This window comes from Dryobates pubescens, chromosome 7 (assembly GCF_014839835.1).
Source record: "Dryobates pubescens isolate bDryPub1 chromosome 7, bDryPub1.pri, whole genome shotgun sequence".
Lineage (NCBI taxonomy): Eukaryota > Metazoa > Chordata > Aves > Piciformes > Picidae > Dryobates > Dryobates pubescens.
In genome coordinates this window covers 26,461,268-26,487,196 of record NC_071618.1, presented here as the reverse complement: position 1 = coordinate 26,487,196, position 25,929 = coordinate 26,461,268, and the positions used below count along the sequence as shown (strand labels likewise).

The 25,929-nt window shown below is 41.8% G+C and overlaps 2 protein-coding genes across 2 annotated transcripts; one reads left to right on the top strand and one right to left on the bottom strand.

Annotated features, from left to right (window-relative positions):
• Positions 1-4,136: 4,136 nt before the first annotated feature.
• ACOD1 (aconitate decarboxylase 1) lies at positions 4,137-15,305 on the top strand. Its single transcript, XM_054163040.1, has 5 exons — positions 4,137-4,217; positions 9,610-9,771; positions 10,837-10,926; positions 12,852-13,057; positions 13,915-15,305. Exons 1-5 carry the CDS (start codon positions 4,212-4,214, stop codon positions 14,867-14,869), a joined length of 1,419 nt encoding a protein of 472 aa, XP_054019015.1. The 5' UTR covers positions 4,137-4,211; the 3' UTR covers positions 14,870-15,305.
• A 1,171-nt stretch (positions 15,306-16,476) lies between these two features.
• LOC104310315 (glutamine amidotransferase-like class 1 domain-containing protein 3, mitochondrial) lies at positions 16,477-21,992 on the bottom strand. The gene is made up of 4 exons (XM_009911728.2): positions 21,793-21,992; positions 20,311-20,482; positions 18,127-18,331; positions 16,477-16,874 (listed from the first exon to the last, which is right to left on the bottom strand). Exons 1-4 carry the CDS (start codon positions 21,898-21,900, stop codon positions 16,682-16,684), a joined length of 678 nt encoding a protein of 225 aa, XP_009910030.1. The 5' UTR covers positions 21,901-21,992; the 3' UTR covers positions 16,477-16,681.
• Between the last annotated feature and the right edge of the window lie 3,937 nt (positions 21,993-25,929).

Genomic DNA, 25,929 nt, shown 5'->3' with positions numbered 1-25,929 from the left:
TCTCTAGGTAAAAAAAGTGATATAATACCAGGCAATAAATAGCACAGCATGCTGAGCACAGCCAGAGACATATTAATATTTTTTCACTTGGAGTCAGTGAATAAGCTCATCCTACCTTTGACTGTATCTTTAAGCAATATAACATTAAGTGATATTGCATTTCATATAATAGGTATAAATAGATACTTTCCTCCTTCCCTTAGTCATGGTTTCTTTCCCACCTTTTTCATGAACATGTGAAGACTATGAAGAGGACTGACCACAAACTCTTTCTTCCTCCCACAGACTCTTGAACATTTCCCCTTTGCTCATTGACAGTCTCAGGGTAAAAACAACTTCTCAGCACCTGCCACACTGTTCCTCCTTAGGAGCCCTTCCTTCAGCAGCAGCAGCTGCAGAGAAACAAACAGCACAGAGCAACAAGGAGTAGATCAGGCTTGAAAGCCCTCAGCTTACTGGTTTTTTCACTTGCAGGCAACACAGACATCAAGCTGCCGCCCAAGGTAGCTGCCTGCCTTTCTTGTGCAAGTCAAACAGTATTACATTGGCCCTACCCTGTGTATCGCTGCTTGAATGGCATGACTCACACCCTGCTGGTGTTTCAAGATGTACTCATTCAATTGTGACTCAGTTGATTATTTGAAGGGGGGGAAAAAAGCACCTCCTCCATCCTATGACTCTCCTCTCCCCACGTTTAACAATATCCTATATCAAATCAAAGAAATTAAAAAGGAAGAAAAAAAACCCCAAAGAAAACAGACTTTATAATAGACTTCAGAACTGCCCAGTTTGATAAAGCATGAAAAAAGTCATATTGCAAAAATGGATAAATATTCTAATTGTAGAAAGGAGCAATAGGATTGGTTTATTTGCTTATTATGTTAAAACCAAAGTCATAGAGTAGAGTAGAGTAGAGTAGAGTAGAGTAGAGTAGAATAGAATAGAATAGGAGTAGAATAGAATGGAATAGAATAGAATAGACCAGGTTGGAAGAGACCTTCGAGATCATCGTGTCCAACCCATCATCCAACACCATCTAATCAACTAAACCATGCAACCAAGCACCCCATCAAGTCTCCTCCTAAACACCTCCAATGATGGTGACTCCACCACCTCCCCGGGCAGCCCATTCCAATGGGCAATCACTCTCTCTGTGTAGAACTTCCTTTCTTCATAGTGCTGGCACTGAGCCATGTGAACAGTTACAACAGTCAGTAGGATAAGCTCAGTGAGTTGGTGGTACCACTGACATTGGATATTCTCACTGACTATAATCTGAAGTTTGTTGTTGTTTTGTTTGTTTGTTTTTAATAAAAAATGCCATGACTTCAGCCACATTATTTTTTTTGCAGCTAACTCTATTCCTCCTGCAATATCCAAGGCCAAATAAGAGGGACATTCTCTAACTACTGCAGGGAGGCAAAAAGGTAAATAAAATACTGTCTAGTGCATCTGACAGTAGGTATCATTTTTAGGTGAATAGTTTTAAACTCTGCTGCCTGGTCTCTTCTCCCAGGCAAGCAGCACCAGAACAAGAGGACAAAGTCTCAAGCTGCACCAGGGGAGGTTTAGACTGGGTGTTAGGAAGAAATTCTTCATAGAGAGAGTGATTGCCCATTGGAATGGGCTGCCCAGGGAGGTGGTGGAGTTGCCATCATTGGAGGTGTTTAGGAGGAGACTTGATGGGGTGCTTGGTGCCATGGTTTAGTTGATTAGATGGTGTTGGATGATGGTTTGGACTTGATGATCTTGAAGGTCTCTTCCAACTTGGTTAATTCTATTCTATTCTATTCTATTCTATTCTATTCTATTCTATTCTATTCTATTCTTTCTCTATTCTATTCTAAAGAGTTAACAGAGATGATCAAAGATTACAGATTCATTCCTGTCATTTGGTAAAAGTAGCTATTTTCCTTGACTTTTAAAGCTTTCTGTATCTGTCTTAGTCTACTCTGCTGAAGATGAGTAATGTTAGGGAAAAAAATAGTGTCATTAGAAAGTCAACCCCCCCAAAATCTTTCAACACTACTTATGTAAAAAAGGACCAATTCAAATCAAATCATTAGCTTCTGCTTAAATATTCGATTAGAAAAATGTAGTAACGTTAATGGCTTTTATGTATTCATAGCTCTTGTCTTCAAGTTTAACCTTTCTTCCAGTTTTTGTTGCTATTTCTCCCTTTTATAAATGCTGGTGTAATTACACCCATTTTCTCTTTAGAGGTGAATATACAATCACAGCTGGAAATTCCCCTGTATGTTTTACAGCCTGAAACATGTAATACTCAATCTTACAACTAATAACTAGCATGGCATGTTTTTTAATTACACCATAAATCAGAGACTGCTGCATTTAAAGTGTAATTTTAGGCTGTTTTGCAATATTTCTTGGCACTTCTGAAATATATTAAGGTGGAAAATGCATGAGCTAGCTATGTACAACCACAGATGAGGAAAAAGAGTCTTTGTCTGGTTACTGGAGTGCCCCAAAAGTAATGCTAAAGGACAGCAAGATGCACAAAGCTACCCAAGCTGCCTCATGGACCTCAAAGACATCGTGTTGTCTGAGTAGATGTTGTCCAGCAATTAAGGGGGGGGGAGGGGGAAATTAAAACTCAACCCATGGCACAAGCTTGCAGGATGAGCAACAAGCACTCTGTGGCTTTTGCAACTTGGTGTGTTGTTTAAATCTTTCCAGGCGCTTTCTTTGGGAGGGATGGAGAGGAGGAGAGTGAGTGATGGTGGTGAAAGCAGGAGGAACAGTTCTGCCAACTCACACAACATCTTGTCTAAAATGCTTTTGCAGCTGGTGACAGGTAAAATGATGGACTGCCACAAAATTAGGTGATTTTTTTTTTTCTCCCAGAAGTTTGTTTCTGTTTGAAGGCGATTCTGGTTTTGCTGTATATGCTTTAGGTGTTATTTTAGCCCTTCCATTGCATACAAAAGTTTGTAATGGCGCCTTGGGACAATTTCTTAAGGGTTTAAAACACCCTGGAAAAGAGGTTAGATAAAAGAAACACTCTTTTATCCCTTAATTAATAATGAGGCTTGTCAAACACTACATCTTGATACCACATCTCCCCATTGGACCACCACCACAGGCTTGCTGGGACTAGTTACAGCCTAACATCTGGACTTGCTTTGAAATGATCAAGAAGGTCTCTTTGCTGGGTACCTTTCACTGTAGAATGCAGCAGCCCAGCACAGTGACTGATGTCTCATTTGCACCAACAGACTTCTGCTGGTAATTTAACTACAATTGCCGTATCACTCACATGTGCTCACACTCATTTGGTTCCTGCTAATCAAATTCTGAATTTATGCTACTCAGTTTTTATTATCTCCCCAAATGGCAGTAATGTGCTGTAATGACAACTGGCTGAATTTTGGCTACTTAGTATTGACATCATGACTGCTCTTTGGTTAAGAGAGCAATGTGTGCTACAGGCTGCCCCAGTTTGCCAAATACATCAATAAGAAGTTATGGCAAAGTCTATGCACTTACAGAAAACCTGTGAGATCTCCTACACCTGCTGCTATTACTCATACTGGAGGTCATAACATATAGAAACCCTATAGCCAGCTGCTACTAGCCCAGGTAATGTTATTTCTGTAGAAAACAGGGTGGGAGGATACAATGGGATGGAAAAAAGCTTTGAGAACATAGCTGCAAGGCAATCCTGAGAGACGTGGTGGTACCTCAGGGTGCAGAGGTGGTTCACAGGGGACTGTTACAGGCAGTGTCACCTTCCACTACACTTCCTCCTCTTTAGTTATGAACTCAAAGCAGCTGAGTGTGGTGTAGCCCCCTGCATCTGCGTGCTGGCACTAGTACGCAGTATATAGTACGTATGAGACCTAACATTTATTGTAGGTCAACAGGAATCTCATGGAACTGTGGTGTCTTCTCACATTGTTATAATAGGTCAGACCCCTTCATGCTACTCCATAAGCAGTGTTGGAGGGGCTTGCCTAATCATTCAGCAACCCACTCTTTGGCTTCAAACATACTTTTGCTATGGGTTGGGCAGCTTAAGTCTGTTCACAGTGTGTCAATACTGAAATGATCAATCTGTCTTGAATCAGATTCTCTATGATTATCTCAGGTCTGGTACTTCTATCTTACAGCTCATTTTAGCAAAGCAGCATCCGCATTAGAAGGTTAAATGAACTGTGAGGACATGTCTTTGGGAATAACACTCTTAATTTATGAAGGTAAGGAGAACAGCATAATAGAGACCTGGTGCATTGACTTGTAGCACCCTTTACCAGAATGTGGTCTGGAACTTCCAAGATCTGCTGTGAAGAGTGAAAAAATGAAACAAGGATGTTGTAACTTCTCAGAGATTGCATTGCTATTGTCACCAATTGCACAAGTGAATAAGAGAACTACTAGAGGCTAGTAATTTCCAGAATTATGTGTCTCATGGTGCAATCACTGCCTGTTAACATTTGCTGGGTATTATTGCTGACTGGCTCAGTAACTGCTGTTGGAGTGAATAAGGGAATGTAGGCATGGAGAAGAAGCAGCACAAGAGACCATAACAATAGTGGTACCAGGTTGGACAGCACTTTGAGCAACCTGATCTTATAGAAGGTGTCACTGCCCATGGCAAGGTGGTTGGAACTAGATGATCTGTAAAGACCCTTCAAATCCAAACTATCCAATGACTCTGAATTATGTGGCCCCAAGATTCATGGCTGTAGGGCTGTTAGCAGGATCTAGATCAAGCCACCTGTTCCAGACCATTTGCTAAGATTTTCACATCTTTACTTCTACATCCCAGTAGAAGGAAAAGGAGCAGGTCCTGCGCTGGTAAGGTGTTTTCAGATCCCCAGCAGTAGCAGACACTCTGTAAACAGAGCAACATTGGCAACTGCCTCTCATTTTCTCATCTGAGCACAGCCCATGAACAAAGTTACATCTTAAAATCTGGATTAGAGAAAAGGGGTCCTGGGGTCTGTATTTTGTTATATTTTTCTTATATTTCCTTAGAACAAAAAGAGTATAAGGCTAAGGCCAAAATTGCTTTCAGTTGCAAACATAGAGCTTGCAGGTGTGGGCAGAGTTTAGCCTAAAAATAGCTGGAGGCAAAAGAAAGAAAAAAGCAGCTTAAAAATGTGATGTCAGCAGGAGAAAATAGACTCTGTGGGACACTGGTTTTCTAAAGCCTTGTTCTGTAATCAACACAGCTCATTACTGTAGTTGTGCACAATGTTGCAAATGGCATTTGGATGAATGCTTTTTGTCCTTCCATCATGGTCACTAGTTAACAAATTGTCTGCCCAAATTGCTGAACCATGAGTTTTGTCTCAGAAAAGAGGAAAGCAGCAGATTGCCTTTGTCCAGGTGGACAGCAGCCTAAGCCAAACTCTCAGTCACTGATTTTAAACCTTCTTCTGCTTAGGCCCCTATGAATTCTCCTGGGGAGGTACAGAACCTTGTGCAGAGGCCAATGCCACCTGCAGAGATAATCATATTGCTTTCCTTTCCCTCCCAGGCTACAGAGTATACCTGAGTTGGAGGTCTGTCACATTTTAGGAAGTGGTCTTCCAAGCAATGTTATTTTGTGTACTTTACTCTTTTTTAAAAAGTCACTTTCCCATGATAACCCAGCCCAATCCCTAAATAGCACTGATGTTACTGTTGCAGTGCATGGGACAATCCATCCTACACTCGAGGTTACAGAAGGAAGTGACCGTATATCTGAGACTAGCTACAAGCATGTGACCACACATCACACGTTCTGGCTTTGGAGTCTTGAGATAGGATTAAAAGCAGTGAGGACCTCTGCACTTCTTTCCCGTAATAAGTGTTGCAAAGTGTTTAGGGGGAAATAAGATGTTATGAGTGGTGAACTGTTTTGTAGACCTTGTTTTGAGGCATGATGCAAGCCAAGGACACAGTCCTACAGGCTGTCACCATACTGTGCCTTCTAGAGATATAAAAAGGGTTATGGGCCATTTTTGCCTGATTCTGATTGTGGTTTTCCAGTCTAATGCCACAGTTATTAGAGCAATAAATTCAATTATTAGATCAAAGTATGTTACTTCATACTTTTCTCATACTTTCCACCTATATAGGTGTATTAACTTTTCCATCCGTAGGAGTTTTGGATTGGTTGATGGGTTGGACGCAATGATCTTGAAGGTCTCTTCCAACCTGGTTTATTCTATGTATTCTATGTATTCTATGAGTTGTCAGAGGGAATTATAGGGTCCCAGATTGCTTCTTATGTTAAGAAAATTTCCTTTAACTGCCTCTGGGACTGTCTTGTCTCCTTTGTGCTATCCAGAAGCACAGAGGGGTCAAGAAGATGTTCAAATTTCACTTGAAAATTTCACCTGAGGAGAAGGGAAAAATGAGTAATAGAAAGGCAGGTGGGTTGGACCAGATGATCCCTGGAAATTCGTTCTGACTTCAGCCATTCTGTGGTTCTTTGATTTAGTTGTTTTCTTCCATTTTTCTGGAAGGAAGAATGAGCTGGAAGAACAAAAGTGAAAGTTAATAAAATCTTTTCTTTTTTCACTCTAACAACATTAACTTCTATTAACCTTTCTAACCATTGCCAACCTTGTCAGTGTGAGCGATCCCATTAACTAGGAGGGATTTTATCGGTACCAAAGGAGCTTCAGCACATCCAAGCTACCTCTGAGGTTTTTCTTAACATGGAAGTGAGGGGGCAAGGAAGAAGCACTGATACACATTCCAGTTTTGTCTCCTTTTGGGGTCAGGATTTGGCCAAAGTGGACACATCACCCAAGAACTAGGAAATGCTGCTGGGATGCTTTATGTAAATGCAGGTTATGTATGCATGAGTGAGGAAGCTGTGGTAAACTCATAGAGAAATGTATCTGGGAAGAGGTTTAGTAGCCATGCTGAACAGCTGCTCATATTTAAGAGCAAGACAGGACAAGGTTTTAAATGAAGCCTGCATATGATGCAGGTTATCCCATACAAAAGTGTCTGTGTTTGTAGGGCTGGTTTTTAGGAGCCCTGGTCCTCAGTCTCTTTGGCTACATAAATGAACAGATACAATACTGCTTCTATCACTCAAGGCACTCTGTTACCTAGTGCAGTTTTCAACATCAGGTTTTTCCTGGCAGGTGAGAATGCTTAAGGTGGGCCTGAAGGCAGGCTAGACTAACTCAGAAAGGAGCCTGCTCAGCATTAGCACTGGTGCAAGGTGAGAGAGGACTGTGTGTCCAGAGACAGGAGCAGGATGAGAAGGCAACCTGAAACAGGACCTTTAACTAGTAATTGGAGCTGCTCAAATCAGTGTTTACCTTTACCTGTTGATCCATGCAGGTCTCTGTGTGAAAGTGCTCAGGAGTTAGTTAAGGCTTTACAAAATCATTTGAGGCTAGGCTGAATAAAGGGCTGAGGTTCTTAAAGTAAGTGGCACTTAGGTATGGATGTGTAAGGCTGCACATTTGAAAAGACTTGATACTTTGTCCCCTAATCCAGGAGGTTCCCAAACTTCAGAAATACATTACTTCACTTCAGAATTACTTAGCAACCTTTGCTTGTGCTCCTCTGTGGTCTGCTCCCTTCCCGATAAGGTGGGCAGGAATTCCTCACTATCTTGTAGTAGTCTGGAATACCTATGGAAGTGAAATTCCTAAACTGGTGGTGGGAGGAGTGCCTCCTTCCTCAGAGAATAAATCCTTGCCTGAGATGCAGAAAGCCTGCCTGTAGAAATGATGGCCTCACAGTGCTAAAGCACTATTAAATGACAAAAGCTCCTTTAATCCAACTTATGCTCTGAAATGTTTATGGCTCCCATTTCCCATGTCTGAACTGAAGCAATATAATTAAAAGTTAAAACACTCTTTGCCATCCTGTAGCCTAACGGTGGGCTGATTGCTCTCACAAATAGGAGAGTTATCCATGTGCTACTGTGGTTCCCCAAGGTCAGCCTGATACATCTGATGGCCTCTTTTCTCCATGCTACCAAATATAAGATACTTGAATTAATATACCGCTTTCTATCTGGTAATAAAATATCACGTGCATCAATTTATGTGACTTCTGAACCTAACTGGCAAAGTCCTATCACAAAGTCCCAGCAGTTTCTAGTATAGTTAGTCAGAGGAAAGTTGCAAGTGGAGAAAAAGGAACATTTCCAGCCAGAGCAGGAAATGGGCAGGACAAGAAAAGTGAGCAAAACCACCTCACATTTCTTCCCCCATCCCAGACATAAATAGTGAGAAACTGATTTCCTCCACTCATTTGCTGCATCTCTCTGAGACCACGCACCATCCCTCCAAGATGTGGACAAAGGTACTATCTTCTTTCTTTGCACTATAAGATGCACTTTTCTGCTTAAGCTTTTGTATCCTCACTGTATGTTTCCACAGGTGTACATCACACCATGGGATATGTGGTTCACCTGCTTGTGTTCCTTAGGATAGTCTTAATAGTCTTACTAATTTAGTACAAAGATGTGTGAGAAATTGTCTGAATTAACAGGTGCAATTCTAGTCACCACTGGCAGAAATGAGAAATGCAATATGAACAATGCAGTGAAAAGCTGCTAGCATAGTAGAGGTGAGTCTCTGTTATAAAGGAGACAGAGCAGCACAAGAGGAAATATCCGCATTGTGTGTGGACAGGTGCAGGAGAGGAGAGGATGAGTGGAAATGGGGAGACAATTTCCAAAGAGATAGAGCAGTAATTCAGTAATGCAAATACAAATTAAAAAACAAACAAACACACAACACCAAACAAAAAAAACACTCAAGACTTCATACACAGGATGGTTGGAAGTGATATAATTAATATATGCCTCTACAGGAAGAACTTTGTAATGGTCACAGATGGGGAGTTCTAGATTATTTTTTAATACAAATATTAACAGCAGCTCATCTCAGCAGCCAAGAAGATGCAGGCTGAATTTATGTAATGGATTAATGGATCAGTCATCAACAGGAAAAGAAAAGGGGAAAAAATAAAATAATATATATTATATATATATATAAATAAATAAAACTCTAAGATCAGCAGGAAACAGGAATGAGGAGCACTGTTTTTCAAAGAGGTGAGATCTTGTGTGAGTAAAGCTGGGACTTCAGCTAAGTGTGTATTCAATGGGAGCTTGGAGCAAAGGGTGCAAAGTAATGCTGCCAAGTCCCATCTCCCCCTGAGCTCCAAACTAAGCAAGACTTGGGTTAGTAATGCTGATACTCTGGTGTGGTAGTGGCTGTGCTGGACTGAAATGCCATGGAAAGCCAGATGGTTTTTGCTTCTATTTATTTTATATATATTTGTGTGTGTGTATAGATGTAGATAGCTTACAAAGATACATCCCCTGCAGTGCTCACCCTCAAGGATTCGAGTTAGGGAGAAAGCAGCAGAAATACAGAACAGACAAAGACACTGATGAAAGTGGGAGTAATAAATAACAATGTAGCACTTCTGGGAATAAAAAGAGGAATAAGTCTAACCTTAGTTTTGCTGATGCAATTCATGTAAGCAGGGGTAGGGCAATAGAAATGGTGAGTATGCTAAACAATAGCCCAGAATCGAAAGCGAAAAAAGAGAAAAAAAAGTGTTTTCTTTAAGAGAAGTATCTACTTCTTTTCTCTCTTCCCCCCTCCTTCCTAGACAATTACAGGAAATTTTGCCAACACGATTCATGGTTTGCATGCAAACCACTTGACAGACCAGGTCATTCAGAGAAGCAAGCGAATGATTCTGGACACTCTTGGAGTGGGGCTTCTGGGTACCAACACAGAGGTCTGCCACAAAGTGAAACAATACAGCAAGGTAAGGTGTCTGCTATTCAGAAACCTTTTTTAGCTATAAGAAAAGCAAAGGAAAATTTGGGCTCTGAGGGGAGACTCTGCCATTACAAAATTCTTTGGGGATGGAAAGAGAGACAGAATGTTCTCCCTACAGGAGATGGGGAAACTTCATTGCTGAAGTTACTTTTAACTCTGGAGAGGCAAAAATCTGCATGCTGAGATCCCATACTGCAAAAATAGTTTATGAAGATTCCTTCCTTTCTTTCACCTGTGGGATTTTATTAAGAATGTCAGCAAAGCAAACATCACTTAACACTAGACTTTCCAAAATAAGGGAGTGTCAAAGGGATGGAGAGTTAGTGGTAAGCTACTTCCACTCCCTAAGTCATATGTTGTCTAAGGTACATTGGTCATGTTTCTCCCCCAGTTTCGTTCTCCTCAAACTAGAGGAGTACTTGATCCTGAGGAGAAGCCTTCTCACAGCACAGGATTGCATCAATGAGTTTAGCTCACTGTTTTATTGGTCAGATTTGGCTACTTGGGCTCAGGTTCCAGAGCTCTATGTGCCAGTAAGTCTCTCCAAACTGTGGTAGTTACGCCCTTTCCTTTAATTCCATAATTATCTCTTTCTTGGCTAAAAGATCTGCACAGCACAAGGAAAGAAACAGCACCTTTTGTGTGGGAGATACCAACACTGGGAGGTCATATAACATTTACTCAGGGCCTTGTTAAAACACAGAAAACCAGAACAGTTAACTGGAGATCTTCCCCATCAAGATAACAGTCCTGAGGGCACTGTTGATGGGCAGTGAGAAGGGACATCAATGGCCAGAGGTTGTGTGAAGGTATTGGATGACCAGGTAGATAGTGTCGCTCTGCCCCTTGAAGTCTGGTTGAGTGGAAAGGGACGTGAGCCAACAGAAAACCAGGTTTCATTTCATACTTCCTAAAAGAACAGTATTTTTCTCATGAAAGGGAACAGCTGGGTCCCAAGAGGGTATGGTCTGATCTCAGTTACATCAGAGATACAGAGCGCATTTATGCTTGGGTTAAGGACTTTGAATTAATTTATGTCAATTTGTTTCAGATCTACAGCTCAGATATATCCAGTACCATCTGGGGCCACATGGATTTTCGACTGCCTCCTTTGTATGCAGCTTTTGTGAATGGAGTGGCTGTAAGGGATGCTCTTTTATTTGCTCTTAAATCACACTAATTGATGCCATTCTTGCTCTAGAGAGAGCAGAGTGCTCCTAAAACCTTACTTTACTTTACTCTTCTGCCTGAAGCCTACTATAAAACTTTCTTAGACTGTTTTCCCAATGTGCTTCAACTTTCTTCCAATGAGGCTGAGCTCAAGCTATACTATATATCTGATCCAGCTCAGCAGCATCCCTTACCTTTAATGTGGGACTTGGGGCTGTTTTCAAATGTCAGAACTCTACAGCTTTGCTACCACTGCATTACAAACAGGTACTCTAGCTCTCACTGCTTTCACCATGACCCACATTTCATGCCAACTAGCATAGTTACAGAAAAACAGCAATACAGACAGATGCACGCATACCTTCACACATGGAACATCATTTAATATTCAGTGGCAGAGTTTGAAGAAGCCAGTTATATATTTTGAACACATACTTTGTCATTAAAGCAATAACTGACTCCCTAGACCTTTGTCTAAATTCAGATTGAGGCTGAAACCATTTGAAATTGGAAGATGAACAAGAGGTGAGGCAGTCATATTTGGCAATTATGCAAAGCTGGGGAAGGTGACCAACCCAGGAAATGATAATACTAAGCCTATCTAAATTAGTGTGACAACAAGATCAGAGGTACAATTTAACACCTCATTTCCAATGTAGAGAAAAATTACCTTGAAAATGAGACCTGGTACCTGTCAGCTCCTAGGAGCCCATGTGATATTCAGATCTGGCAGTTAGCATGTATATGAGCATTTCAGTTTACATCTTGGTCACAGGTCAATTCCAAGCGCTTATTGAAGACTCCAGGAACACAGTTTACCACTATTGGGCACCACTTTCCTAATTCTGCACTTCAGAGCACCAAAGTTTTTCAAAGCAGGGACTGGGTTTTCTTCTGACTGGTCAGAAATGCAGCCCTCAGAAGCACATAGACTCAGTATCACAGGGCAAAATCTGAGCACTGACCACCTTCCCGCTTTGTTCTTGACCAGGTGTGGAAGTTCAGCTTTTGAAGCATTATTACATTATTAAAAATGCTGTCTCTGATGCTATCAAGTTCTTGGGGGTTCTCAAAACTTTTGGAGGGTTTCTGACAAGCAGTACATTGCAAACACTGACTGCACTGCTGGGAGCAGTCTGCTACCAGAACAGCAACTGTATGCTATGCTGGGAGCACTCAAGCAGCTGATTTCTGGGCAAGTGAAAGAGGAAGCACCTGTCTTGATACTCTCAAGGACTAAGCAGCTCATCTCAGTTTTAAGACTGTAGCTTTCTCCTACTCCATTCAACCCTAGGGAGTCTGGCTCCTCATGTTACAGCCCTTGTTTTGATGTGCTGAAAATTCAGGCTAAAGTCTGACCTACATTTGCAGGCTGATGCCTGTTGCCTGTGGATGGCCATGTTGTTCCAAATCTCAAACCTTTAAGTTGTTCTGATACAAGTTCCAGTTAGCTGTATGGATTTGACTACTACAGTTTTAATGTCCTAATGTAAGCATCAGCTGCAACACTGGAGAAGTAATTTAATTCTGTTTGCATTCTGTCGGGGGGGGGGGGGGGGGCATGAAAAATCACCACTTGCATGGTGGACCTAGAACTGCTGCTTTAATTATATCAGTCTAATTAAGGTAGCAAAAGCCTGTTGTAGGAAAGAAGATTCATTGTCATACTTGTTCTAAAGTGATGCAACTTGATTTAGATCTGTATTGTACTGCTATTTCTCATCAAGCCACATTGGGAGTAAAGGTTTTAAAAGACTTTTGAAGTTTTGCTTTCTAAGGAAAATCTAGTTATGGAATCCTTTTTATAGTACCAGTTACAGTATTTTCATTTAACTGAGTCAATCTTGCCAAGTCAGTTTATTTCTGATGACAAGTCATGGCTTTTCTTTCCACTAGGTGCACTCAATGGACTTTGATGACACGTGGCATCCAGCCACACACCCATCTGGGGCTGTGCTCCCTGCCCTGATTGCACTCTCAGAAGCCACTCCTCAGAAGAAAAAAATCTCAGGTCTTGATCTGCTCTTAGCTTTCAATGTGGGAATCGAAGTGCAAGGCAGGCTGCTGCGCTTCTCCAGCGAAGCCAGGAATATCCCAAAAAGGTACATAGAAATGCTTCAAGTAGAAAGTTGATTGAAAGGTTGATTTTTTTTTTTTTATCTTGGTGTTAATATGCTCAATTAAATGCTAATTAAAATACAAATGACACAGTTAATCATATTGTCCATGTTGTTTATTTGGAAAGTTAGGAAAGATCCACTTTGAATTCAAATGCACTTACATGACTCCTTATGGCTTAGCTAATAGATTTCTTTCTTTGGAGAATATTGATCAGTTTAAAAGAAGGAGGCAATGATCTCTCCAATTATTAACAACAGCTGCTAAAAGGCAGTGTTTAACAGCAGAGCTCTCAGGCTTGCATGAATGTTTAAGACCATGCCTCACTTTCAAACAGTACCTTGCTCTTAGCTGAAAGGAATCACTGGTGCTGGGCTCAGAGGAAATTCTTGACATGTGGGATGGTCTAGATGTTGTTTTGCTATCTTCTGTGTGCTCCTTGTACTGATGTTGCAAAACTAGTTCAGAATAACAAAACTTGCCTCTCCCAATATATATAACTTACAGATGACTATAAATTACTCACAGATAATTTATGGACACTTATGTCATGACACTTCTGTCATGATTGTCTTCAGTATGCCTTGAACTATGAGCGGTTCTAGCATTTCTGTTGCTTTCTTGAGAAGGCCTATTCCAAGTAGTACTATACCAGTTTAACTTGTTCCTAGGTAAAAGTGACAACTCTTTCCATTAGGACCACACAGGAATTCTGAATGCTTGTCTCTTTATGATCAATTTGTCTTCCACAGCACTGAAATTAGAACTTGTGTGTATAGTGGATTCAGATCCACTATATACATGTTTTTTTTAATGCAGTAATTCTTTCTTTTCCCCTCAGGTTTCACCCACCAACTGTGGTTGGTACGATGGGGAGTGCAGCAGCTTGTGCTAAGCTGCTAGCTCTTGACCGGCAGAAATGTGAAAACGCCTTAGCTATTGCTGCCTCCTATGCAGGTGCCCCACTGGCTAATGCAGCGACCCAAACAAAGCCCCTCCATGTTGGCAATGCTGCCAAGCATGGACTGGAAGCAGCATGCTTAGCGTCACAGGGCCTTCAAGGAAACAAACAGATCTTGGACATGGAGTCAGGGATAGGTGCATTTTATACAGATTACAGCCCACAGACTCTGCCAACCTTGCAGTCCTATCCCTGGCTGTTAGACCAGCAAGATGTGGCCATCAAACGCTTTCCTGCTCATCTTGGAACCCACTGGGTGGCTGATGCAGCATCTTTGGTTAGGAGGAAGCTTGTGGACTGCAATGACAACTTGCTCCCCCTTGATAAAATTGAGAAAGTCATTCTCAAAGTCCCAGAGGTCAAATATGTGAACAGACCCAGTCCTGCCTCAGAGCACGAAGCTCGACACTCCTTCCAATTTGTTGCGTGCTCTGCTTTGCTGGATGGCAGCATGTCAGTCGAGTCCTTCACCAGCGAGAACATTCACCGGCCAGCCTTGCAGGAGCTACTCAACAAAACACAGCTGGAGCACCCTCCTGATAACACACCTAGCTTTGAGAGCCTTTACTGCGAAGTGAGCATCACTCTGCAGGATGGCAACACCATCAGTGATCGCTGCAATACATTCTATGGACACTGGAGAAAACCCCTGAAAAAGGAGGACTTGGAGAAAAAGTTTCAATCCAATGCCTCCAGCATCCTACCTGCAGAAGCCACAGAAAGCATTATAGAGACAGTGTACAACCTGGAAAAAGTGGAGGACTGTTCTGTATTAAGTACTTTTTTATCAGGACAGTCAGCTGGAGTGCTTGCAAAGAAGCTGTGCTTTCTTTGAGCGTGTCAACTGAGAGCTAGACATTGCTCGCAAAGCAAACAAAATTCAGGACAGACATTGGCGACTCATGAACTGTTAAAATGGACTCCTGTAACAGAACTGCCATGCTCAGCTCAATATTGTGGGTTTTGACTAAGTAAACAATTGAACAATTATATGCAGAGCTATCAGGCTGAACAGAAGATTCTCTGTTGGCACAGTGGGTGTGAAGCATCTTTGTAACTCTGAAGGTAAAGCACTGCTTGCATGTGACAAAAATTTCCTTGCTCTCCTGCAAAAAAATCTTTATGTTCTGCTAAGTAACTTCTTAAAGAAATCCAAATTCTGGAGGAGTACAGAAATGCTGTGTCTTTGTGAAACATCACTGTGAGGACAGAGAACAAAAGCCTTTAGTTATGTATTTCTGTAGATTTAGCTCTAAAGCCTCCTTGAAGAGGGCACCTGTTACATCATCTCTGATGTTTGTCATGAGGTTTGTGGTGACAGGTTGGACTCAATGATCCTCGAGGTCTCTTCCAACCTTGGCAATACTGTGGTAAGTGCTAAGATAAACAGAGCATATATAGAGCTGTAGAATTTCATACTCTGCTCCATATCAGTCTTCCTGTGACAATTGTTCTGACATTGGTGAGGTCAATGTCAGTGCCCTTCCTGCTCAAACCTGCCCATGGGCAAGAGGGACAACTCAACACTCCTCATCACAGAGGTGTTACCAGTTCCATCTTTTGGCTGCTGTGCAGTACAGGTTTTGTTCCTGCTGTATTCCTGCTCATTGCAAGGTGCTCACTCAACCAAACATGAGTAGCACTATTTAGTAATGACATGCTGAGGTTCCTTCAGGCACTGCAAAGCACGTTACAGAGCACTGACATGGGTTACAGTATGAGTGTCAGAACTGTGAGCATCAGAACACTTCATGTTGAGACAATTCAGTGTAGATCAATTTACCTTGACAAGGAATCTGCAAATCTTTTCAGTTCCTTAAGAACAAAGCCTTGCAGGCTGTGTTCCTAAGAAAGGCTGGTGACCTTTGTGCACATTTATAAGATCAAAGCATGCTTTGTACTGTATATAAAATGTACCTTCTTATGTATAAAAAAATAAATAAAGCTAAACAAACTGCAAATTATTTCATTTATTAGAGCAAAAGTTTCTTTCACACATGGAATATATTTCTTCATGCTTCAACCTCTGACTCTTGTTTTCTAAAGTCAAGTTTATTCTAGGGGGCTCTGCAAAAATTTCAGAAGTCCCTTACTTATACTTGCTTAAAGATTTGCAGGGGAAGAAAAAAGAACCAAAACAAACCCAAACCAACAACAAAACCCATCCAAAAAACCTAAACAAACAAAAACCCAAAGAAACCCAGCACATCATCACATTCTTTACTTTTCCCTTCTGATCAGAAAGTTGACTACTCACTTACAGCTATTTCATCTGTAATTATAGTTGGGTAACACTACATGTTAATTACTGATAATCATTACAATGGGGGGCAGGGAAGGTTCCTACACTATCTTAGCAAGACTGAATAGATTCAGATTCAAGAGAAAAAATAAAGGGGGAAATTCTCTTCCCCCACCCTCTAGCCTTTAACACGTTTCCTATTTTAAAACACAAATACAGAGGATAAACTTAGCAATAAACATTTGATGTATTAGATTAGAAAAGAGCAAAAGAAAGAAACTACACAAGAAGAAAACAAGAACTGTGAAGTTTAATAGTTGCATTGTTTTATTAATACCAACAACTGAAGCTAAATGCTTTTGCTTAGCTAAACTGATTTCCTTGCAGAAGTCTGTATGGTTCCAGTCAGGCAAGTTTCAGGACTTCTTGTACCATTGTTCCAATTCCATCAAAGATTTCATGCAGAGGAGCCTTGCACATGAAAGCACAGGTAGTAACTATTTTATTGGCTTCATCCACATGGGATTCGTTCACGTTTTTGCAAATGTGCTTACACCCAAGCTCCACTATAGCAGATGCAGTTTCAGCATCAGGAAACCTGTCAATAAAAAGATTGTAATTAACATAAAGAGACAAAACTGCCATGAACTCCTGCCAATACAACTGTCAACGATGACAAAGGCGTGGAGCAGGCTGCCACTGTCAGGTTCTCCCATTCCCTACAGACACAAGTGATCTGATTTGCTTGAAAACAACATTTGAAACATACAGCTACAACATCAGAATGTATAATTCTGGTTTTAACAATCTTGGAAGAAGTGTACAAGATGATACTAAATGCAACCATAATTCTGATTCTCAAAAGTTTAAGAGATGCCAGCTGAACTTGGAGGCATTTTAGACCTTTTCCAACATTTTCCTGTAAGGCCTCCCACTGAGATTCTGCAGACTTTCTTTTTTCACCCCCGTCAGGGTAAAGGAGGAACAGATGCAATTGCTCACTACAGCCACTGTTGTGAAATTCCACTCAAAACTTTTACTGGGACTTGACAGCTCTTGAAGCAGCACCAACTTATGCCAGGCCCTGCTCTCATCTGTCTTCCCTAAGGGGGGCCCAAACCACTACCACCAGAAAAACTTTATTAAAGCCCTGAGCAGACAAAAGCCCACAGACACAATTTAAAAGGCCACTCAAATTACCACAGGATACCAAGTTTTTGAATGCCAGCTGGCCAGAGGCCTATTCTTCATTTGCATACCTTCAGTTAGAAGCGTGGCCTTCAAAGGCACTGGGTGAACAAATTCTGTATCTCACTTAGCATGAATTAAAATCTATCCTTCAGTTACCATGAATGTAATGTGAAAAAATAACTTGATATCCTTGGTCACCTGCACATTTGAGTAGCTGTAATTCTGTTAGTTGCTTTGTTCTGTCACTGTCAGGATTGACAGATGTTACATCCAGTGACTCATTAGCACCCACACTGCACATCTATTGCGCTTATTGCATGGGTTTTATGCCAGTGCAGGAGCCCTGTGTTACTGTTCATGGCTCACAGACTGATGGCTTAGACAAGAAGTAAGGCTACCCGGTGTTTTCATACTATTAACTATATCACAGACCAATTTGCTTTTCAACTGAGGGGCAGACTGACTGGATTCAGTCTGTCTGTCCTAAAAGTTCTGCACCTGGTAGCATAACACAACTGAAAATTTGGAGTAAGTGAAAAATGTGATTAATAAGTTACTCAAGGTTTAATAACATCAGAGACCTTAGACCTCTGCACAGAAGACAGGCCATTTCCAGTCCTAATTCCCATTTAAATCATCTCCATCTATTGCCTTTTTACCTTCCATCTACGTTTTTATCCTGGCCAACTGTGACTTCACAACCAGGAAAGACTTTAGCTGCCAGGACTGGTGATATACAGCACAACCCAATGGGCTTTTTAGCACTGTGGAACGCTTGGAGTGTGGACTTCACATGCTCATTGACAGTACAGTTCTTGCCATCTACAGCCCAGGAACACAGATTCTTTGCTACACCAAAGCCACCTAAAGAAAAAAGAAAAAAAAAACAAAGCAATGAAAACCCCCCACCCAAAATCTCAAATGTAAGACTCTGCTAAAAGCCATAAAATTCAACACCAGAAACAAGTTTTTTGTTGTTTGTTTTTTTTTTTACAACATAATCTTACTATACATAGGAACATTAAGTCACTATACAGAAAACTTTCGGCACATGAAACATGATGGTTTTGCAAAGTTAAGTTTTAACTATGCATTTTTGTCCCACCTATGTTACATAGGGCAGAAAGCTTAATCTTGCTTCCATAAGCAACAAATAGACAAACAGGTAACACCACATTTGTTTGCTAGTCACTGGAAAAGCTCCACCATCTGATATGCACCCCTCAGTAATCAAGAGGGGGATCAGAGGAAAGACCAATGATAGCTGAAAGCAGAAAAGTGTAATTCACAAGAGCGATACAAACAGTGATTTGACCCTCTGTGTAGTTCTTACTCAGGTTTTGGTTTGACACTTAACCAACTACAGGAGAGCTTTTTTTCCTCCCATAGAATTACTTTTGGACTTACTTTAAAAAGTTTAACACAATAAACCCGAAGTGACCACTACATAAAAGGGAAATGATAACATATGACATTCCGAGACATAACACTTGCAAATGATAACATCATTTCCTATTAAAAATAATTCTGGATTTGTCTTTCTAGACATTAGTTACAACACTCCTCTACTTGCATTCAATCGTCATTTAATTGTGCAAGCAGATTATATTGGTTGCTGGATTTATAGCCATCAGAATAATCAAAGCAAGAAGGCTATTAGTAAGCATAACCATCCATTAAATTTGATTCCTTATGGAACGAGCACAACATCAACTTTTCCACAATAAGCAAACAGAAATTTCCACAAGTATTTCAACAGACAACACCAAGAAGCTTTGCATTTTTACTGTTTTTCCTCTCACTCTTTGCTCACTTTCAAATGCTACCTGGAATCTCTAAAGTAAGATTTTAAATTTTAAGCTTAACAGTGTATGTTTCTCTCTAAAAGTTATTACAGCGAGTCCCCCGAGCCTGGCTATGAAATTAACGTGGGAAATACTTGCTATTCTCTACTCCCTTAGCAGCCCTGATGTCACCCATTCATTTTAGCTTGCACAGGTTTCCCTGCGCTATACACACGCTCCCTCTGCTGGCGTTAAAACACAAGGCAGGGTAATAAAATTGGAGCTTAAGCACAACCATTAAGTCGCTATTTAACAGTGCCGTGAATACTCTGGAAAGTGATCTTCAGCAAGCCGTAATTGCCTCATGTCGCTTTGGTTTCTTCATTTCTACAATCACCTCTGTCTGAAAGTCGATACATAAAAAAATTATAACTTGTGTAACCTGATCAGCAGCAGAACAGATACACAGAACAAAGCTTACTTATATGACAGGGAATAATATCTATGCGGCAATCTCCTACTTTGCCAGTAATTTCAGAGGACCTAGAGAGCACCTAGAATTAAAGCACTGTAATGTCAACTTCAGGCTCAGTGTTCTTCTGGCACAAGTGGGTACTAAATTTTTCACAATTTTGAGGAAGAAAGAACAGTGCCATGGATGACCTAACACCAAAAGAACACTCTGGCATTCCATCCCTGGAAGTTTTTAAGGCCAGGCTGGATGGGGCTCTGAGCAACCTAACCTAGACTGAGGTGTTCCTGCCCATGGCCAGGGGTATTGGAACCAGACAATCCTTGAGGTCCCTTCCAACCCTGATAATTCTATGATTCTATAAATAAATAAACTGAGATGACCTGTCAACACATGAGAGCCTGCTAAAACATTTTCTCAACCTTGGGCGGTGGAAAAAAAAAAAGGTAAGTAGAAAAATGAAACGTATCTCTCAAATTCAAGGGTGTAATTTATTCTCTAAATGGCTTTAAATGTAAGTATCAGTGGCAAAGCAGTTATTTGCAACTGAAAAAAACACAAATAATTTTATTTTAAATAGCACCTACCAGGGAAAATAACTGCATCAAATTCACTAGCTTTCAGTTCAGCCAAATCCTGAATGTTTCCTCTTGCCAGTCTGGCACTTTCCACTAACACATTTCTCTTCTCTTCTGCTGGACTTCCTTTTAGGTGATTGACCACATCCCTTTGCTCAATGTTGGGGGCAAATATCTTCACCTACAATACACAGATGAAGCAATTTTGTGAATATAAATAGAAGTCATACATATTTGTCCCAATGAAGATCATTTAATCAAAATAACTTTTGTTTCTGAAGTCTCTGATCCAAATGAAGTAGATTTCACAGGATGAACTACCACATAAAATAGCTGAAGAGACAGGTGACATATTAGGATGGGTAAACCCAGCCATACCTCTCAACCCAATACTGCAGCTTTTTGACAGGAGCACACTCAGGGCAACATTAAGTGGTTTTGCCAGGGCCTGCAGATATCTCTTTCGTGGATAACCTCAAGGACAAAGAGAGCGCAGTTTCTACCAGCACCCTCTCTGGACACACAGCTGCTAAAAGGCTGCTAAAACATATTTTGAAAAGAAGAGTTTAAGAACTACAGATGCAAACTTTATAAGCACCTCTAGTGCAGACATTACTTGCTTTCCTAAAACACTGGCAGCAGATTAAAAAAAAAAAAAAAAAAAAAGACAAAACACAGAAGTACATATTTTAGTTAGGCCAAAAGGGGAACGACTGCCACGAACATAGCAAGCTCTGTGAAAGGCCTACCTCACGGCCTCTTTCCACCTATCTGTTTTGATGCTGGCTTCAGATTTCTCAGCACCCACTGCTTCAGTTAGAGGACAATTTAGTGCTAAATGTAGAGGTGCTGTTGTTACCATCGAACCCGCAAGTGCTGCTACATGCAGACACAAAGTGACCGCTTCTGCCATCTGAAGCCAGACAGGACCACATCACACCACCACACGGTGGTCCAGGCTTCTGACTCCCAGTTACTGAAAAAGCCCCCGAACAGCTAGCAGATAAAAAGCAAGTGAACCCTGACTTCTACAAAAGCAACCAGAAAGCAAATCAAGAATTTTAACCGGGACCCATCTTCAGTTCCTCGCAGGCTCAAGCGGGCTGAAGGGCCAGAGGAGCAGGCACTGTCACTTGCCTGCACAAGAGCCCTTCTCCCGTTAAGGGGACATTCGCCTCACTGGGCAGGGGCGTGAATAAAGAAAAAGGAAGGCGCAAGGTAACGGGAGCTTGTGGTTGAACAAGCTTCGTACTGTGCAGTGGCGGGGGAATGTACAGATGGAGGGCCTCCTATGCCGCTAACAGCAGGAGCTACAAGGAGCCCGCCCCGGGTTGTGCGAGTAAAGGAAAGCCAACGCGGCAGTACCTCATCTACTAAGGGAGGCAGAGACGGGGCAGACATACCTCCCTCCCCCGCCCGGGGAGCCTTTCACATGCGGCCCCACACACACCCCGATGGGGTGCCGGGAAGCGGGGCCCTTCCGCCCCCTACCTCCGCGCCGCCGCGGCTGAGGTGCACCAGCGCCGCCGAGGCCTCGTGAATCTCGCTGCCATCGAAGACGCCGCAGCCCGCAAGAACCACAGCCACTCGCTTGCCCATGGTGGCCCCACACTGCGGAATGACCGCCCTTCAAGCCCCGGCAGAAGCTGCTCAAGCCAGCAAACCCAGGCCTCACGGCACCCTCCCCTCCTCCTGCGCCTGCGCAGGGGACCTCGGCTCAGGCTCCATGTTGCAGCTGCCAGCGGGAGCTGCGGCGGTGCCGGGGGTCTGCCTGCGGGGTTTGTGCCTCCACGGTCAGCGCCTCGGAAGCTCAGCTATCCTCAGGAGCTTGGCATGCCGTCTGGCAGGCGGTTTTTCATTAGGTGATCTCTCCGCTGACAAAATGTAAGTGGAGAGGTGACCTTTAAACATCGGGGCTATTCTGGAGCAGGGGAGGGGAAACGTGTATGCACCTTCAAACGGGAAAGGCTCAGGTGTATTTTAGTCTTTCCTTCTTTTCTGGGCTACTTACCGGAGCAGAGGCAATAGGGCAGAGAAGGTGCTCCTCTGTGCCCCTTGTTACACTGTTAACAAGTCTGTGTTCCCATAGCTTGTCCAAAAGTTGCTGTGCTTCCAGCAGCGCCTTGCAAAGGCTCAGGGGCTCGAATTGTGCAGTTGATTTTTTTGTTACAGACATAGGACTCTATTAATGTAATGAATGCACTGCTTTGAAAGCCAAACCAAAGTGGAATTTGGATAGAGGTACTGCTCAGCATTGAAGTTGTTTCAGTGATACCCTTAAATCACATACCCCTTTGACAACCTTTTGTGCTCTAGGGAGCAGCCTCATTTTACTAGGAAAACCAACTTCTTTGGAAAACCAAACCTACCATCTTTCTGTTACCCACTCCCTATGTACTCATTAGGGCATTGCTCTAGGGAACCAAAGGGCTTCCTTGGGTCAAGCCAAGACATTCATCCTGATCTCCACCTTAACAATGTCATACATGTCAACATATAAATGTCACATTGGAGACCAGATGTACTTAATTTTACCAAGATCTCTCAGCTCTTGGACCTTCATTTTTCATCAGCTACTTCTCTTACAAGAGATTTGGACTCAATGATGAAAACCCATTATTTTAGTGGGCCAGAGGACTTAAAAGGAGGATCTTGTAGAAAAAATGAAAGTGTCTTCCAAAATTTCACATTATGGGGATACTGTAGGCTTTAAAGCAGCTCCCCAGGAAAGGAGCAGGGAGCCCCTGCATAGGTGTCTCAGCAGAGCAGAAGCAGTTTCTGTCTTTTATCACAACAGTTCTTACCAGACCTTGAGCAAGCAGCTACACATCCTGAAGGGAAGAGAGTGTTTATCATTCCCTTCAGAATCATAGAATTATCCAGGCCAGAAAGGACCTCCAAGATTATCAGGTCTTGCCATTTAACCCACTCCACCAAGTCTGTGACTACACCATGTCCCCAAGCACCAGATCTATATGGCTTTAAAACATGTCCAGGGATGGTGACTCAACCCTGGGCAGCCCATTCCAGTGCCTGACAACCCTTTCCATGAAAATGTTTTTCCTAATGTCCAGCCTAAAGCTCCCTTGGCACAACTTGAGGCCATTTCCTCTTGTTCTTTGATTAGTTACTTGTGAGAAGAGACCAGTGCCTACCTCTCTACAGCCTCCTTTCAGGTAGAGAGTTATAAGGTCTCCCTTTAGCCTCTGTTTTTGTAGACTAAACAGCCCCAGTTCCCTCAGCTGTTCCTCATAGGACTTGTTCTCCTGGCTCTTAACCAGCTTACTAGCCCTTCTCTGTATCTGCTCCAGTACCTTGACATCCTTCCAGTTCTGTGGTGCCCACAAGTCAACACAGTACTCCAGGTGCAGTCTCACCAACGCTGGGTACAGAGGTTAATTTACTGTGCTTTGGGAGAAAGGCTGTGATGTTCACAACCAAGAGATGTTTATGTTATATATGGACTGCCAAACAACTGAAGGATGAAGTCTTGTGAAGACAGCCCTGTTTTGGCTAAAACTAATGAAGCAAGGCTAAACCAACAAAACAAACAACAATAATGCACAGCTTCAAAACTGATTTTGAAGGCTATAGACCTTTGCCTAATTAACTGCAAAATGAATTAAAGTTTACACCCCTCAGTAGGATAGAGGCAAATGGAGTACATGCTAAACATACATGACTGTGTTACTCAACTCTCCACCTAAATTATGCTAAACATCACCTAGAAGGCAGAGTCTGCTGGGACTAGGACATAAGAAACCATGAGAATATCATCTCTCTCAGGGGAAAGACCATGGATTTAGCAAAGACAAGGCCAGCTGGCAGGCTGTGCTCCTTTTCCTACAATCAAGACAGGGACACTTTTATGATAGGAACTGCATTCAATACATGACTTAATCTTTTTCTATCATTACTATTAGCACTATTGCAAAGATTTGCACCTCCATCTTTGCCAGGTGTTACCTTGGATTTATTAACTCAAGTTTGATCACTTGCAGATCATTTATCACTGGCAATCCCAAAACTGTTGTGTCTGTTGCTTTAATAAATTAAACCTCTCTGTTGATGAACTTCAGATGACTTCAATATGACTTCAAATAATGTCTTTGTTGCTAAGCGTGCATCCAGTTGACTCAAGAGCAAAAATATGCCAATGTGAGTATAAAAGCCCCCTGTAAACAGGGGGGCTGTGATCCATACATAATGGTAACTGTCTTACTGAATGGAATATTGCCAGTATATCGGGCTGGCAGCTCTGCAGCTCAGGGTATAAGCACCATCCAGAGAAGACCATTTTCATGAGATAGGAGCTGTTACTTCAGGTTCAGTGTCCTCTTTGCCGTGACTATTACAGTGTGATGACTCATGTAGATGTTCAAACTAGCTGTTCACAACTGCTGGCTGCAGCAGCAGGGTTTGTTTTCCCTTTCCATCTCTTCCTTTCAAGGGTAGAGATGGAGAAGATGCTGTTTATAATGGGAAATCACTAAGATTCTTCTCAAATCTATTTATTCACATATTATTAATTTTCTGTGTTAAAATATGGTTCATAGCATAGGTTATATGAGAAGAAAGAGCAAAGTACTGTGCTGCAAAAGTTTCCTATGGGATGCAGTGAAGTGAGATACAAAACTACTACTAAAATGAACAAAATAAAATCACTAACTTTGCCATCTTAGTCATTTGACCTGACACCTTTAGAAACCACAGCAGTGCCTGAATGGAGGCTTAATAGTCTAAACTGCAAACATATGCTGAGCCAGAACATAAGAACCAGTTCATACTGTATTTCTAGTTTGCCTAATGAGCAGTTATGGCACCTTCATTATGTCACATTACTTCCCTGCATGCCAGTTTCATAGAAGGGATAAATTATGCTTCCCTTACTTCATAAAGTACTTACAGAGTTACACACCAAACTGTGCAAAACTGGGAATTGCTGTGTTCCATGCAAACATATACCTTTTTGAACAGATGGGAGAGCTGGCACGTTGTACAACAAACACTCAAACTTGGAAACACACAAGTAACGGGACACTTTATTTTATAAAGAGCAAAACCAGCTTTGCTTTAAAACAGACACAAAGAGCATGCATGGAATTTAAATGAAATATTGAAATCCGGGTTTGTATTGATTATGTATACAGGTGTAAAATTAATCTGTAGTGCTGAAGGGCATAGGTTTTAAAGATAAGCAGTATACAATCAGGCAGCAATGAAGTGAGATACAGAAACGTTGCTGAAATTGAAGATTTTAGTAACTGTGCCATTTTATGGTGTTCTGAACATGTTAGTAACCCCAGCATTACCAAAAGTGATATTCAGCAGCCTATCTGACATTTTCATGTAGGATGCAAGGTTTTCCACCTCCAGTTTTGTTTGAATACTGCCTAGCATAGTGCTGGCTGTAGAGCTGATCTTTCTTTAGGGGCTAATATGCAATGACCAGGGATATTTCTCTGGCTCGCATAGCCAAAAGTCCTCATCACAGTTACTATTTACCCAGTGAATAGCACACACTAGCACCTTCATTGTGGTTGCCAACTACCTTACTTAGCTTCCTGGATTCTGATGCCAGAGTAACACATTTTGAAATCAACAGAGATGGAAATAGCTGCATTCACT

What these genes read in the sequence shown, in the direction of transcription:
- LOC104310315 (XM_009911728.2), bottom strand. Translation starts at nt 21,900, where the DNA reads ATGGGCAAGCGAGTGGCTGTGGTTCTTGCGGGCTGCGGCGTCTTCGAT. An exon ending in TCAGCCGCGGCGGCGCGGAG is followed by an intron (nt 20,483 to 21,792) that starts GTAGGGGGCGGA and finishes TGTGTATTGTAG; the next exon opens with GTGAAGATATTTGCCCCCAA. An exon ending in TGATGCAGTTATTTTCCCTG is followed by an intron (nt 18,332 to 20,310) that starts GTAGGTGCTATT and finishes TTTTTTCTTTAG; the next exon opens with GTGGCTTTGGTGTAGCAAAG.
- ACOD1 (XM_054163040.1), top strand. An exon ending in AAGTGAAACAATACAGCAAG is followed by an intron (nt 9,772 to 10,836) that starts GTAAGGTGTCTG and finishes AATTTGTTTCAG; the next exon opens with ATCTACAGCTCAGATATATC. An exon ending in GCCAGGAATATCCCAAAAAG is followed by an intron (nt 13,058 to 13,914) that starts GTACATAGAAAT and finishes TTTTCCCCTCAG; the next exon opens with GTTTCACCCACCAACTGTGG.